The sequence below is a fragment of the Arachis ipaensis genome, chromosome B6, assembly GCF_059453495.1.
Source record: "Arachis ipaensis isolate K30076 ecotype BB chromosome B6, ASM5945349v1, whole genome shotgun sequence".
NCBI lineage: Eukaryota > Viridiplantae > Streptophyta > Magnoliopsida > Fabales > Fabaceae > Arachis > Arachis ipaensis.
Genome location: NC_142441.1, coordinates 3,905,403 through 3,923,516, shown reverse-complemented (window position 1 = coordinate 3,923,516; position 18,114 = coordinate 3,905,403). Strand labels below are relative to the sequence as shown.

The 18,114-nt window shown below is 27.5% G+C and overlaps 2 protein-coding genes across 2 annotated transcripts; both read right to left on the bottom strand.

The window, feature by feature from the left end:
- Positions 1-5,616: 5,616 nt before the first annotated feature.
- On the bottom strand, positions 5,617-6,959 carry LEA4-5 (Late Embryogenesis Abundant 4-5). Its single transcript, XM_016349437.3, has 2 exons — positions 6,764-6,959; positions 5,617-6,313 (listed from the first exon to the last, which is right to left on the bottom strand). Exons 1-2 carry the CDS (start codon positions 6,869-6,871, stop codon positions 5,921-5,923), a joined length of 501 nt encoding a protein of 166 aa, XP_016204923.1. The 5' UTR covers positions 6,872-6,959; the 3' UTR covers positions 5,617-5,920.
- Positions 6,960-13,490: 6,531 nt separating this feature from the next.
- LOC107645420 (large ribosomal subunit protein uL22c) lies at positions 13,491-15,639 on the bottom strand. The gene is made up of 2 exons (XM_016349436.3): positions 15,216-15,639; positions 13,491-14,104 (listed from the first exon to the last, which is right to left on the bottom strand). The coding sequence occupies exons 1-2, from the start codon at positions 15,478-15,480 to the stop codon at positions 13,716-13,718; spliced, it is 654 nt and encodes a 217-aa protein (XP_016204922.1). The 5' UTR covers positions 15,481-15,639; the 3' UTR covers positions 13,491-13,715.
- Between the last annotated feature and the right edge of the window lie 2,475 nt (positions 15,640-18,114).

Genomic DNA, 18,114 nt, shown 5'->3' with positions numbered 1-18,114 from the left:
AGCAATCCGGGCAGTGATAATTGGATAGCTATTAAATGCGTAATGCGTTATTTAAAGAGAACAAAGGATTACATACTTATTTATCGGAGATCAAAAAATTTGGAGATCATTAGGTACTCTGATTCTGATTTTATGGCATATGGTTGCGAAACTTTATCACTGAGTTTCGTGTAGTAGATGACATTGAAAGGCCATTAAATATATTTTGTGACAATAAGTCAACAATACTATACTCCAACAACAATAAAAGTTTGACAAAATCGAAGCATATAGACATCAAGTTCTTAGTTGTCAAGGAGAAAGTTTAAGAAAAACAGATTTTCATAGAACATATAGGAACAGAGTACATGCTAGCAGACCCATTAACCAAGGGATTGATCCCTAAAGTATTTTATAAGCGCACTGCTCGGATGGGTATCAATAATTGTGATGCCTTGGTTTAGTGAGAGTTTATTTTTTATACTATATATTCTATGGCAGATATTGAATTATTTTTCTGCAGAATTAAGTTGATGGTTTATTTCATATTATGTGAAATGTTCATTTTGCAATATTTGTATTGTGTTTGATCTCAATAAAATTTTAAAGTTGGACCAGTTGGAAATAGACATGCATGAGATCACTTGGCATGTAATTTCCATATTACTCATCCAAATTTGATCTATGTCGTTAAGTATATTAGGATGGTGATTGTCGTGGTTTAGTCACGACATTAATGTGATAAAAGTTGCGGTAGTTCCATATCTAATGTATGAGACGGACCAGATTGTTAAAGTAATGAGAGAAATAGCATTCAGATGCACGCATAAAGTTTATAAGATGTGATTATGTCAAGAAAGAATATACGTATAGTCCAAGTGGGAGATTGTTAGGAAATTATTTTAATTTCCTAATTTGTTTGTAGGCAATACATATATTAATTATAATCACAAATTATGCTATTTCAAATTAAATGACTTATATAATGGTGATCTCATTTATTGTTATAAATGCTAAATTGGATAAGTCATTATTACTTTTGATTTGGAATTAAATGAGAATAAAACCATATATTATCTTTTATTCTTTAGATAATTATCTTTTGAATTTTAGATATATTATCTTTTGGGCTTTAGGGTTTAATGAGTGCCATGCTCAAATATAAATAGTGCCTTCAGGATTTCAGTCCCCAATATACCAAAGTCGCCTTTGTCACTCTTTCCCCATCAGAAGAGTCACAATTCAGCCGCCTAGGAATACATAAGGTTTTGGTTGAGGAAGATCGAAAGAACCACAAGATCCAAATCCTTCCATCAATTTTTGACTTTTATAAGTAAAGGACGCTTCCGTATTATGATATATTTTTGGTGATTCAATAAGGATGATCTGGGTAATAAAATAAATAAGTAATTTATTCCAACATATGAAAGGATGAGCAATCAATTGCAGCAAAGAGATCAATCGTTAATAAAGTAAGGGTTACTATATTAATGATAGTGACAATTGCATTGATGATACATATTTTTATTTTTATGTTATTAATCAGACGTGAAATTAAATCAGGTTCATCCACTCAAAATTTATTCTATTGGTTGGGGAGGTACAGTTAAAGCAGACAAAACTCAGTTATAGAAAATGATAAAAAGAGAAATATTGGATCAAAAGAATAAAAGGTAATGCAATAAACTTTTATTCTATAATAAATAATACCGTCTATTTCGACCTGTATACAAATTATGTTAAAAGTTTAACTTTTTTTTTTTCAGCCATGAACTCAAAACAACACGACTAACTCATATCGATACAAAACAATATCATTATTATAGGTAATTGTTATTTAAAAAAATACCTAACAAATCAGATGTAATATAATTTAATTTACATTTTGTCAATGATAAATAAGGATTAATGTCATTTTTTTTTGTCCTTTCAAAAAATTCAATGCAAAACAAGATATCTCAATTCTACAGGTTTTAATTGAATTCTTCTTTATAATAAGGAATCAATTTAATTGAATAAACCTGAAGCATTTATATAGTTATTTTTATGATAAAAAAATCTGACAATTTTTCAAGAAGTTATTGACAAGGAGATGTAGGGCTGACAATATATACCCTACTCGCGGGTACCCAATCCGGCCTAACTCGTTCAGATAGGGTAGGGTAAAATTTCATTAAAATCCTACCCTACCTGCACCCTATATATAACACACATTTTATAAAAAAAATCTATGATGTACGGACACTGACACGGAAACAGGACACGAGACACACCGACACGCGAATTTTAAAATCTTACATGACACGGGACACGCATACATATAAAATATAAATTAAAATTTTTAATTATTTTTAATATCTTATTTTAATTATATCAAGTATTTAAAATATTTTGTTTTAATAAATAATAATATATACTATATCTAAATTTATTTTAAGAATATATGTTAAGAATAAGACTAGACACACGGACACGTGATGGTATTTAGGTGTGTCCATGCGTGTCCGGAAAAGAATTTTTTATTTTTTATTAAGACACGATTGAACACAACAGACATGCGTGTCAGACGAGTGTCGGTGAGTGTCGTGTCCGAAATGTGTCCGACACGCGGACACGGCAACTCATCGAAGTATCCGTACTTCATAGATAAAAATTAGGTATACAGTGAAGGAGGTAAGAGTTGAACTCACAACCTCCTTCATGTAATGACTTGCAATAAGTGGATAGGGTATGGTAGAGTTTTAATGAAATTTTTAACCCGCACGGAGGGTTAGGGTAGGGTTTAAACTTTATCCTACCCTACTCATTGCCAACCCTAAATGTATGATGAATTATGAAAAATTTTTTTCAGGTACACAATCTTTATATTCTACTATTTTTTTCTTAATTATCTTATAGTTTGATATTTAAAAACGAAAAAAATAAGCATATTCATTTCTTCTGTCCTTCTACTATTTGCAGAAAAATGAAGGCCTTTTCACCTCTTACTCTCAAAGAGTCTAGAGAAAAATAAGCACACAGCTTATTTAAATATATAACTCAATCAGTTCAACTTGCAAATAAAAGGGGTACATACGCATATTTATACTAGTAGGGGAGGGTCACCAAAAAAAAAAATACTAGTAGGGGAGGGGGGAACTTTCATGACTCGGGCGATGTGGGACTAACTCATAACACAATATAATAATATATGTTAAACTAGACTACTTTAATTAACGATACAAACATAAAGATACATGCTCCTGCATCATTCTCCCTGGGTTGGAAAGGGCTCCTGCATTATTCTCCCTAGGTTGAAAAAGGCTCGTCTTGTATTGGCGAAAGATTCCATTGGTGAGTACATTTGAAAGATGTGAAAAGACATAGCTCAGCTTGATTCTTTTGACCATCTACATGTTGTAATGGAGTTAATACGACCTTCTTGTCATCTTTGATAAAGGAGTTATGTATTTTTGAAACCATCATGAATAGCTCGACGATCATATTGCCAAGGACGTCCTAACAGTAAATGACACGCGTCCATCGGGATGACGTCACACCATACTTTATCCTTGTATTTACTTCCCATAGAAAATTGGACACAACATCGTCTTGTTACTTTAACTTTATTATCCTTTTTTAACCAATACAACTTGTAAGGATGAGGATGTAACTCGATTGGAAGTTTCAGTTTGTCTACCATATAATTTAAAACAACATTTTCACAACTTTCGCTGTCTATAATGACCTTGCAAACCTTCTCTTCAACCGTTCATCCTGTGTGAAGGATGTTGTGGCGTCGCCAACTCTCGTCTTCTATGACCCTTGTAGTATTCAAGTTTCGACAAACTACTAAAGCTTCTCCACAATCGGGTGGAACTTCTTCAATAGCATAGTCAACCTCACATTCCTCCTCTTGCTCCTGAATTGGTTCTTCATTAACCTCTTCCTCGACAAGAGTGATAACCCTTCGATTTAGACAATCAGCAGCAATATGTCCAAAATCTTAACATTTGAAGCATTTATTCACGCCCCTTGTTGCCTTTAAAAAATCCTGTATTTACTTCTTGTTTAATCTATTACTTAAAAAAGATAAAGACAAATATGAATATACATGATATTTAAGCAAAATTAATCTTTTGTAAATAACTAACATGCATTTTGGTTTATATATACTTTTTTTTAATTAGAATAATATTTTTGTCGTTATTTTTTGAACTATATCTTTTTTTTGATAACATATACATGTCTTTATTATTTACTTTTATAATTCAGCATTTTAAAAACTTTTTATAGTAATTTTAATTTCAACAAAATATCATATGAATAAAATCGCGTTAAATTTGAAATGATAAAATAATACTTATCCAACAAATTTAAAATGATAAAAAAATACTTATATTTAAAGGGTGAATAACATATTAACAAAAAAAATTAATTTTTTAAAAAACAATAGAACAAAAAAATTAATTTCTTAAAAAACAATAGAAAAACAACTCTCTGTTGAAGCGCTAGTAATTTTAAATTCCATTTAGTTTATTAATATAAATTACACATATTTGTTTGAAAGCACTATATACCAATTATTTATTGCACATGTTTTAGTACTATTTCTCTAGGCTCAGAACAAGGAGCTCTGCTCATATAAAAAATGAAAACGTGATGAGAATTGAGACTTTATTCATCTGAAAAACTACCTACTAATTCTTTACTATTTTTGTTTCTTTCTTACTATATTTCCAACTTGGTTTCGATAATTATGCATCATTAAAATTTATCGAACGAACGTATTAACATGGTTGTTTTATTGTATTAGAAATTTTGTTAACAAGTAAATTAATCCTGAAATTTATAAGCCTTATTGCAACGCATTTTGAATTAAGAGTAGTTTGTTTCTTTATAAGCAAAATTATCAAATCATTCTGAAATAGAAGTGAAATGCCCATTACATAATTTTTTCTAAGTTTTTAAAGATAAAAGATCGTGTTCTATGTAAAATCCCTAATATGTAAAAGACACAATTGAACTTTTTACTGGAGCATCCCTTGTCTTAATAATAATAATAATAATAATAATAATAATAATAATAATAATAATTCATCTAGCAATGAGGTATTAACAAAAATAATAAGAGCAAGGAGATTAACAAAAATAATAAGAGTAAGGAAAGAGGCTGTGGATATACCATGTTATCCAACATATTGATATATATGTTTTCCAAATCCTATACCATGTTATATATATATATATATATATATATATATATATATTCCAAATCCAGACCAAATAATGCATTAAAATTATTTGACTATACTATGTAATATATACATATTAACATTTAACCATTAAAATCAACTACTAATATAAAATATATATTAAAAAATATACATTAAAATAAATTAAATTATACATATAGTTATATATAAATATATTAATAATTAATTTTAATATACAAATTTTTTTGGTAAAGTTACAATAAAACCAAACAAACATGGTGGGTAAAATTTCAATATCACACTCTTCTTTTATTTTTAAATTTATTTTGTCAAGCCGCCAAATTAAAATAGTTTATTTTAAAAGACAATTGTATATATCTCTTACGATATTCGATCTAATTGTCAGTGCTATTAAATTTTCAAGAGGTCAACCAGAAAAAACTGAAACTACAAACTCTATTAGTTTTCTTCAGGAACAGAATGCTCCCCATTACATGGATAAAATAAAAATAAGAGAGTACATTACTGGTACACAAGACTCGAACGTAATAAGAGAAAATAAGATCAAAACGCAAAACGAAACTAAGGTACTCTTAGTAACCAAAACCACACCATTATTATAAACCAAACCTTTTTTCTCTCTCCCTACCTTTTACCTTTTATTAAACCTGACACGTATTATTATTATTATGACAATTAAACTATATTTTTTGGACTACTTATACTAAAGTGTATGAACCATCGGTTCAATACCCATACCCAGGATCATTGGGATTAACACCAGCACGTGTATTACGAGCGGTAGTGGTGGTTGTAGAGGTTTGAGTGGTGCCGGTGTTAGTCCCACTAGGACGCGAGCCTATCACTCCCTCAGTCACCTGACCTGTGGGCTGTCCAGTTCCATGGCCAGGTAACGCAGACATCTGGTGGCCTCCAGTAGGATGTCCATGTTGTCCGGTTGTGGAATGAGTGGCAGTTCCGTAGCCTGGGGCCACGTTGTCGGCACGTGCCGCCTCTTTTTGGGCAGCGTTTTGATTATAAGCAGCCTGCTTCTCCATCTCGGCTTGGTTGGTCTTGTGTTCCTTCTTTTGTGTTGCCATCTGTTTTTGGACAGGGTCACGTGTACTCATCCTCTCAGCCTGGTTATAGAGATAAACATTCATAAATAATGAGTTTTGGACGTGGTAGGTCTAATGACAACGAACTAATACATATACTTAAAACCATGTATAACTCGCTTAATCTAATCAAATCATCGTCAGTCAATCATGATGATCATGTTCAATGTTAATGATAACTAACTACCTAAAAAGCATGTGGAGTTCATCTTTATTATTAGGTAGCTTTTTAATAAAAATGTATAGTTAAGAAAGTGTATTTAAGTAATTTAATTTTCAAACGATACTGCTTTTCAATCTGTACTTATATCTTAAACTTTTTTTTGTTTCAAGGTTAAGTAATCATTAATCACATAAAAGATCTCGTGTCAAAATAAACAAATTACAAATAAAATATCTATCTTGGCTTTGCTAATAATACTTTATACAATACGAATTAAGATTTTAATCATCACAAAATATGTTAATTACCTTCTCTTGGACGGTGGCCTTGGTTTTCTCCAAACCAGCTTGAGCAGAAGCACCAACATTAGCAGCTTTCTCCTTAATGCTCTGTCCAGTATTCTTTGCTCCTTGCATTTTTTCTCTTTCTTTTCTTTCTTCAACAATTCAATTAACTTTAATTTCACTCTTATTACCTTAGCTTGATGTGTTTTGGCTGTGATCAATTCCATGGATTAAATAGATTTAAGTGCACCCCCAAGCACTTGCACCCGTGTCATTTTGAGGCACACGTGTCCAACTTACGAGGGTACTGGCATCACCCATCCTACACGTATTGGAGCCTCGTGTCTGTTGCCAAAGACTTTAGCGACTTAGACGTGGCAGTTCCGAAAGTTATAGAACATGTGGTAAACATATGTTGCTCATATTCATCTCATTCCATCCATCTAGCAGGTTCAAGTTAAAAACAATTTGTTATTGTTTATTCTTTTATTAAATATAACTTTTTTTTTTTGAATTTTCCTTTATCTACTATTTTATGTTTTATTCATTGGTTGTTATGAAAAAAAAAATTAATTTCTAGTAAAACTAATTTTAATTCTATCATATTTTTGTCAATATATCTTACCGTTAGATATATTTATATTCTTATTATGTTTCAATTTGTGTTCCTAAAATACTATATAAAACTAGACTAATAACCCGCAAATACTTTTCTCTTTAAAAGTTGTGGTACGAGGAACATATTTTTTTATTTAATAGTAGGTAAATAGGAAACTTGACTGAATTTAAAATTAAAATATATGATCTAAACATTGGCATTTGACATAGATCAATTTAATTAACTATCAATTATAACGTTCATAAGTACAGCATGTCTTGCAAAGTTTGTATCACATCTAACTTTTCTATTTTTAGTTTTTATAATTGGAAGTTATAATGTGATGTGAAGAAAATTTTTATTTAAATTATTTAAATATTTTATTTATTAAAATATATAAATATATAAAATATTTACATTACCCACGTCTTGAGTACATAGTTTAAAAAGTAAATAAACCTAAAAATTAAAAAAAAAAGTCTAGGACCAGCAATTTTTGTATTTTTTGGTCAATACTTAACCATCAAAACAAAAGTGAGTGATCTTTCACTATTAGATATAATCTCACACCATTAAAAATACGCCAATTGATGGTTATAAAACACCAAAATTGCTGGTTCCCTAGCATTCCTCTTAAATACTATGTGTAATACCTTAAAAAGAATATATCAATGTATATATCTGTCTATGATGCACGAATACTGACACAGATACGGGACACAACAGGACACGCCGATACACAAATTTTAAAATTTTATAAGATACGGGAACACGCATACATATAAAATATAAAGTATTTTTTAGATAAATCGTAATGATATTTTGATATTTTATTCATATTAAAATATAAATTGATTTTTTAATTATTTTTAATATTTTATTTTAATTATATAAGATATTTAAAATATTTTTTTAATAAATAATAATATATAAGGTAAAGTATATTTTTTGTCCCTCAAGTTTAACAAAAGTTTCAAAAATACCCCTAAGTTTTATTTTGTTTCAATTTTGTCCCAAAAGTTTTCGATTTGCATCAAATATACCCTACCGGCTAAATTTTCAAAATAATTAAGACCAATCTAACAATAATGCATAAAAATTATGCTTGATTTGCTTGTGTTGAGGGTTGTTCTTATGAAATTGTTGTTGAATTTGTCTTAAATTTTTTGAAAAATTAGCCGTTAGGGGTTGTATATTCTCCTTTTTAAATATTAGCCTTCTTCTTAAAAAAATGCATCAATTCTTTGATTTTTCATGATTATTTTATATAAAAATTTGAATATATATCCTATAAAATATGTAAAAAAGAAGTTAGAATGACAAATATTAAAATTTATAATATTTATTGAATTTTTTTTTATCAATTTATACAAATACAATAATATCAATACTTATTGAATATTCTAATATTTTTTATGATATAAAAAATTAAATTAGATAAACAGTAAAATGTAAAATGTAAAATAATACTAAATTACATAAATAAAAAATACTTAATTTTTTATATTTGAACTCAAAAGTAGAGAAAGTGTTGCTTATTAAATAGAGAAGAGCTGCGAAATACGAATACACTTACTTAAGTCCAAATCTAGTATGTTTTGAATATTTAAAACTAAAAATTATTGTGCAATAAAAACAAAAGATAAAGATTGAACTTTGGTATTTTAAGTCATAGAAAAATATTTAAGCCAATTGAACTAATTTTTTATTTTTTAAAGAAGTATTACTAATTTTTTTATCAAAAATTTTGGGGCATGACCCCCTTGTCTTAACTAAGCTCTGTCCCTATCGGTGAGTATCGTATCCAAAATGTGTCCGACACGTGGATACGACAACTCAGCGAAATGTTTGTGCTTCATAGATATTTGAAATATACTATGATCTTTTGATTTTTTTTATTTTATTTAATTTTATTTAAAAAAATTAAATTATTTAAATAAAATTAAATAAAATAAAATTTTTCTAATATAATAGATAGGTACAATTACCCACTAGTAATATATTTCAGTTGCATTTAAGGTGTATTTTTTTTAAGTGTTACACATTAATCTCGTATACATAGTACTCAACTTCCGTATATACTTATACTTATTCATCCTTTATTCTTAGGTGTATAGTACTTAATTTTATATTTATTTGTCTTTTATTTTTGTGTATTTGAGTTATATAATAATAATAATGTAAAAACGTAAATAAATTTAATAATACGCACATTGATAAAATAAAATTATTTTATTTATAAATAAAAAATATCTAGTGAAATTGTGATCGCACAAGTAATTGCTATTTCAAGTATTCATTCAGTCATTTGGTCCTAGCTAATTCACAAGTATATTATGTACATTAATATTTCAATAATTTTAATTGTTGATGTTAATTATAAAAGATATATATATATATAATATTATTTTTGTACAGTAATTTAAATTGGGATATAACTTTTTTTCTAATGTCAAATTATAAGCTTTACTAAACTAAGCCTTAATATTGCAGAGCTATTAAGGATGTCAACCTGATTTTGTGGTAACTGTTTCTGAAGATACTCTAACGGAAGATAATTCACCTTTTGGTTTATAGGTATAATTAGGTGGAGTTATAGCTAACGGATCAAGAGGTAAATTCGGGTCGAGCTATAGCTAATAGATCAATGGATAAATTTGGGCCGAGGTATGGGTTTCATTGGCCAAGTTATAGGTAATGGATCAAGACTTATTCTCTGAGTAATAGTTGGTAGTTACCGAGTAATATGGAATGGACCAGACTGTAATGACTGAGTTATAATATAACGACCGAGTTATGTGTTGGTAATTTGTGACTCATGAAAATCCTAACGTCTTGACCTAATATCCAAATTATAGCTTGTAGCTGTCGAGTTATAATGATTAGATCACAACCCCCAAGTTTGACCTGTTTAATTTTTAAGAGAAGCAAGTTGAGATTTTATGAAAATTGAGTTATAACTCGGTAGGATATAAAAGAGACGTGGTTGTGTTAAAATTCAGAGATATAAGGTTTAGCCCCCAAGATCAACTTGATAATCTTAAAAATAAAATTGGACAAACTTATCATTGAAAAATATGTTGCTTATTTCAATATATTTTTAAACGAGTTTATAGGTGATTGTTTGTTGGACTGACACCGACTTATAGGTGTCGCTTTGCTTTGATGGATTCAAACTTATAATTATCAGTTTGTTTGTTTGTTGGTGAAAACTCAAGTGAAATTGACTTCACGTGAAGTTGATATCTGAGAGCCGTTAAATGAAAATTTAGTCAAATCAGTTAAATCATCTAATGACTCTCAGGTATCAACTTCATGTGAAGTCGACTGCACCTGAGTTTTCACCTTGTTTGTTTGAAGTGATTCCAACTTATAGGTCTCGATTTGTTTGAATTGGTTTCGACTTATAGTTACTAGTTTGTTGGATTGATTCCGACTTATAACTGTCGGCTTATTTTTTTTGTATGCCGGTATGTCTAAAATGAGCACAATAATTATGTACTTATTGGATATGTCATATTTATATAGACCGTTAGATTATATTAGATAAAAATCAAAGATTAATATAAAAGAAAATCATTAATGGACTCTAATAAATATAAAATATCTTAGTACATAATTAAATGCTTTAAATGACAATACTTTAAGAAAAAGTATAAGGACATCAACTTTGTTAAATTCTGGCCAGCATGCAACCAACAAAGAAAAGTGAGCCATTAGATGAAATCTCACACTAATCTCACACCATTAAAATCATCATTAATGTCTATTTGATGGCTACAAATCACAAAAGTTGCTGGCCTCCTAACATTCCTCATATTTTAATAAATAATATTTTAAATGACAGCAAAATCTTTTATTTTTAAATAATTAAATATAAAATATATAATTTGAAAATTTTTTATTCATTAAGATTAATTATTATGTAAGAAAAATTTAAAATATTAAAAAATTATATTAAAATAATATTTTAAACTGTAACATAAAAATATAAAATAATTAAAATTTTATTTTATATTACTTAACAAATAATTAGATTATTATATTCAAAATTTATTAACTAACTATTTTTATTAAAGATATTATTATATAATATAATTTTTTATTAAAATATAAAAAATATAATTTATTTAAAATATTATATATAATATATGAAAATATTAATTTTTTTATTTTTTAGAAAAACAGAATAAATAATATAATTATAAATACATGTCTATCACATTATATATTTACTTATATTAGTAAGACCTAAACTAATCAAATTTACATAATTAAAAAGATAAAATATATAAATGCAAAAAATATAAATATTTTTTATTCATTAAAATTAATTATTATGAAAAAATTTTCTATAACATTAAAATATTATATTAAAATGACATTTTAAACTGCAACATAAAAATATAAAATAATTAAATTTTATTTTATATTATTTGATAAATAATTAGATTATTAGATTCAATACTAAACTAATTACTTTTGTTAAAAATATTATTATATAATATAATTTTTATCAAATATTTATTTAAATATAGTTTATTTAAAATATTATTTCTTAATTTTTTTTTAAAAAATTTAATAAATAATATGTATCAACTACGTATATGTATTATATGTGTATATATAATAGTAACTGATATAGAATTAATATATATTCTTTTATTTTTTAGACTCTCTAATATATATGCCACCTCATAATTCTCTCTTATAGTCTTTCTTATTCATATTTATTTTATTGTAATATTAATTAGATAATAATTTAAAATTATTTTTTAAATTTAACATTTATAGTTTCATATATATAATATTTATAATTATATATTTATAATAAGATATTTTTTATTTTTTATTATTTTTAAATATTTTTTTCTAATCATTTTTTTATTCTCTAACTCGACAAAATACATATATATATATATATATATATATATATTAAAAAGATTATCACATATTTTATTACACAAAAATATTTTACGTTTTTTCAAATATTATATAATAATATTTTTGTGATATATAATACATATATATACATGGAAATATAACACATATATATCACAAAAAATAATTTATTTCCATGTATTATATAATACACGAAAATATTACATGTTTTTTCAAATATTATATAATAATTAATTTTGTTAAAATAATATTATATATACTATTTAGAATAAAATAAATGTCTAGTTGTTTACAAATATTTGAATAAAAAATTATGTTATATAATAATATATTTTTAATAAAATTAACTATTAAATTTTTTTTAATGAATAGTTTAATTATTTTTAAATAATATAAAATAATTTAATTATTTTCAAATAATATAAAATAATTTAATTTTTTATATTATGTAATTAAAAATAGTACTGTATAATAATTAATCTTAATAAATAAAAAATATTTTTGTATGTATTTATATGTTTTATATTTATTTTAAAGTAAAATATTATACTTACCATTTTTAAAATATTATGTATTAAAATATATTTATGTATGTATATACTAATATATTCTATATTTATAAAGTGTATTAATACCCTTTTTATAATATCGTTTGATTTTTATTTAAAAAAATCTAATGGTTCATAAAAAATGGCCCATCTAATGTACACAAAATAATTAGGCTGATTTTAGACATTCCCAATTTGCTATAATATGTGTAGAGCGTAAGAAAAACAGCAACCGAACCAAACTAAAGGCATGAATAAAAAATAAAGAATTATGAAATATTAGACACCAAACAGAAAGTGCAATCACAGTAATACTATTACTGCTACATCAAATTATAGGTGAGCACAAAATAAAAAGTAATGTCAGCAAAAGAAAATGAGGGCAGGGGCGCACACTCAACAGAGTAGGCAAAAACTAACGTCCCCAAACAGTCAAACACAATCACTAGAATATATACATATATAGAATTATCCAATCATAGCTGAACACAAATTAAAAAAGAAAAAAAATGAAGCAAAGGAGAAAAGGACTCGTCAAATGGAAGCTATGGTACTGAACTGAAGATAATCTTCAGAGGTAATGACATCATCAACACCGGGGCTTAATTGACAACACCAGTGTTTATGATAGAACATATGATTCATGTAACAACTCTACATACCAACAAAAGAATTTTTGATTATTGTTGTACTAAACAGGGATGTAGCAGAATTGCTCACGCTTCACACAAGTTGAAGCTAAATATTTTCATTTTAAGAACTAAATTGAATTTTCAAACAGTTCAGTCATAGCCAGACACTCACAACATGCTTATAATCCTCTATGAATCACTACACAAAATACAACATAACATCAAAATGCGGAAATATTCATGCGTATAATGGTAAGAGTACAATCATAACAACAAATATTTCATCCCTTGTAGGATTATGCAGGAGTTGCTTCCACGACAGACTTACTAGGTAAACCTCTTACAGTGATTGCTATATGACAAGTGCGCTTTCTAATTTGATAAGCTCGTCCCCGAGCCACGGGCCTGACCCTTTTCATTGTCTTTCCTTCATTAACCTCTGCTTTACTAATAACCAAACTTCCTTTGCTTAAACCCAAGTTGTTGCTAGCATTTGCTCCTGCTGAAAATACTATCTTGATAATGGCTTCACAGGCTCGATATGGCATGAGTTCTAATATAGTAAGTGTTTCCTCATACGATCGTCCACGAATCTGATCAATCACTCTTCGCGCTTTGTCAGCAGACATACGAATATTCCGCCCAATGGCATAGGCTTCTACATATGACTTGTCACTCTCTTGCACTGGAGAATCAAATTACAACACATGTTATATATTTCCTGCATTACAACTGACTAGATTTACATTCAATAATCGATGGAACATTTAGTAACATCAAGAACAGCAGAATTGCAAATTGCTAAGCTACAGATGAACATGTATCTATAGTAGTAAGATGCCGCATGTGTCCACCAATAAATTGTATCTTAATAAACTACCATGTGTTCCTTATCATACCAAAATCATTGCAACTAGTATCAACCAGGAAAGGCATTGTGTTAACTTATAAAAGACATTAGATTAAATGATACAAGTGGAAATTTGGAATACCCCATTAATAAACCAATGTGCATCTTATTGTAGCCCTTGTATAACTCTAAACTATGTCCATTAACTCAACTAGTCAGTGAAAGAAATAGAAAATTTCCAGGACATAGAATGTGTTTTCATTTTTCATTTTGTTCATGAAATATACTTAGGTCACTAACTTTACACAAAAGTTGATCCTAATTGAGGTCAATTGCAGGATCAAACAATTATTGTAGGCAATTCATGAGATCCCAGGAAATGGGATAGGAAAAGTCCTAGATATATCAAGATATTCCATCATAACAATAACAAAGAAGATACACAAATATAATCATGGCCAGCCGCAAATAGGCATATCCATGTTATCACTATCAAGCCTTCCCCTCGCCGCATAGCACTAAATTGTGGAACTTTATTGGTAATTTATAGGCATTACACAACCTTATTAATCTTACCCTAAATTAAGAATAAAAGAATTCTATGGAACCTTTTATCAAACATGTAGCTTGCATTTGAATTCTGCATCCAAACCAAAATTACAGATACTCCGTTTGGATATGCAAACACAAACACTCCAGAAACTAAATTTTTCTATGTGAAACAATAAAATTTTTATATTTTCAGCAATTCCCAAGAGTAAGGACACCAAATACCCTATCTATCTCAGACAGAATCCAAATGCAAACCTATGTTACTTATTTTTGCCCCTAACACTAAAATTTTCTGGTCGAAGAGAAATATAATCAGGGTATTACTATCAATTGTAGCCATGAATCAATCGAGAACGAAAGAAGTAGTATTAGTAATGGTTATTAGTGTACGTACCTCCAAATTGGGAAGTTGTAGCGCGACAGGCAAAAGCGTTGTCGTTTTGGGTGAGAGTAACGTCGTTTGGAGTTCTGGGTTTGAGGGAAATGACGGTTTTGTCGTTGAAAGCTGAAGCGGAGGAGCATCGGATTCCAAGGGTTAGGGATGGAAATTTGGGGTTGGGTTGGAAGGGGAACGAAGTAGAGCAGGGTGGGTTTCGACGGATGGGGAGAGGGAGATGGTGGTTAACCTTAACCACCGACTGAGAGAAGGAAAGAGCCATTCGGTTTCGGACCACAACCCAACAATGTTTATGTATTTGGATGAAGAAAACTGAAAAGGGAACAACACACGAGTACACTCTTCTCTGCTAGCTACTCCTCCCTCGCACAGTTGCACCCATACGGATAAGATAAGGAGCAAGAAGAGGACTCATGGTTACAATTTTTAACCCCATTTTTCTACTTTTTATTTCTAGAGGAAGGTACATTTTTTTTCCCCAACATTTTGGGTAAATTTTATGTGTTTTTAAGGTTTAAATCGTCCTATTTGTATCTCTAATGTTTATAAAAGTGATCTAATATTATCTTGCTATCAATTACACATCATAAGCGTTTTAGTTTGAGTTTTAAAAATTTCTTCTTGAAGTTAGAATACAAATGTCTTAGATAGAATCGATGATCTACTCTGAAAAATAGCTCATCAAATGTTAAAACTAATTCCTACAATCATTTACATAATTTACTTTTTTAGGGACATAATTGAATCTAAACATAAATAATGGATATAATATTAAAATCAAACACATCTAAATGAGACTTAATTGAGAATGAATACATCCAAGTGAGAATAATTGAAAAATATAATCTGATTTGTTAGTATAATTAATAGTAGGATAACATTGAATCACTTTTATAAATATTAAAAATACAAATAGGACAATTTAAACATTAGGAATACAAATAGAACTTATCCCAAACGTTAGAGATAAAAACAATACTTTACTCTTATTTCTAAAAGTAATTGGCCCTTTTTTCACGATGACTATAAAAAATAAAAAATAAAAATAAAACAACCATTACTAGTACTCATACCCATCAAACAAGAAAATTTTAGAGTTAATTTAGGTATTTTGTTAAAAAGTCAAACAAAAATTTAAATTTTTAATATTTTTATTCGTACGAAACTCTTTGCTATAAATATAATATTAATTTTTTTGTTTAATAAATATTTTTATCAACGTTTATAAAATTCATGATACTCACTATTGTTTTTCCTTTTTTAATTCATCAAACACATCTTACATACTCTCCTCTCTTCTTTGTCCTCGCAAACTGGAAACCCTGACACAGGATACATAGCCACAATTTTCAAGCTACTCTCTCGTTTGAAGGTTTTAAATTATTCTCCAAAGTAATTGCTTGTAAATATTATAATATTTACATGTTGGTCTTATATTTTTCATTAATTTTATTATATTTTATTCTCATCCTATAAGTTGTAAATAAAATTAAATAAAATAAAAATCAAATCAAATTTCTTTAATATACTGGGTATGTATATCTATGCAAATATAACATATTTTAAATATACTTAGAATGTATTTTTTTTTAATGTTACACATTTTAAGTGCATAGTATTTAATTTCAGTATTTATTTGTTTTTCATTCTTGTATATTTGAGATATGCAATGATACTATAAAAATGTAAATAGATTTAGTAATATGTATATTAATAAAATAAAATAATTTTATTTATAAATAAAAAATATCTCGTGGAAAAAAGACCGTTCATTTATTCACAACTCACAAGTAATTGCGCTCGCAATAACTTGTCAATTTTAGGTAGCCATAGGCCATACCTAATCTACTTAGCAATTATTAGATTTTGAAAGGAGTCTTTCGTATAAATCATATATCCCCCAAAACAAAATGATAACTAAAACAGTAAAACTATGAGTCTTACTGAAATTGAAATTCTTATCCAATTTATCGGCGTCGGAATTGGTATTCCCGAAAATTAGCATTATTTTCTCTACGTTTTCCTTTTTTGTTCGAAAGAGGGAGTGTCTTGGGCTTCACTGTGGGCCAAGTTAATGTATAAAAACTAGTAAGAAAAAAAAAACAAACATAGCTATTACTAACGTAAAAGAAAACCATGACCAAAAAAAAAAAAACGTAAAAGAAAACAAATACATAATATAATATTACATAATTAAATATAAATATAAAATTATTTTATATTTATAACGTATCAAAATTAAATTTATAATTTAATTTTAATTTTTTCACGATAAGGTCTAAAAGTTTGTCCACGAATAATTTATACACCTATATATTATAGTAAAAATTATAATATTTAAAACAAGAGTATAGCTAAATCTGGCCCATTTAAAATTTTTATACATTTTCTAATCACTAATTATATTTGTGTTTATTGTGTGATGGAAATGTAATCGAAAAAAATGCGATTGGCAAAGCCCCTAATGGAAAAACGTATACGTTGCTAATCTACGGGTTAGTTTGGATAGTTTTTTTTAATGATTTAAATACTCATTTTATTTATGTATCTCAAAAAAAATTCTAATTAATTATTATATTTTCCTTAATTATTATCACTGATCAAGTAATAATACAAATTTCCAAAAAGTATTTTGGCAAATGACAATTCCCTTTCAGAAATACATACTATAAATAAAACATGCATGATTGAAATTTATTCTTTGATAATTTGCAATAATTTATTATATAAACAAATAAATTTTATAAAAATATTCAAATATAATATTATCTATGAAAACATAATTCTTGAGAACCAATGTTTTTTTTTTTAATTTTAAAGTTTTCACTCATCTAAAGCGTCTCAATCTTAGAAAGATTAATTAATTATGGAAACTTGATCGGTGACACCCAATAAA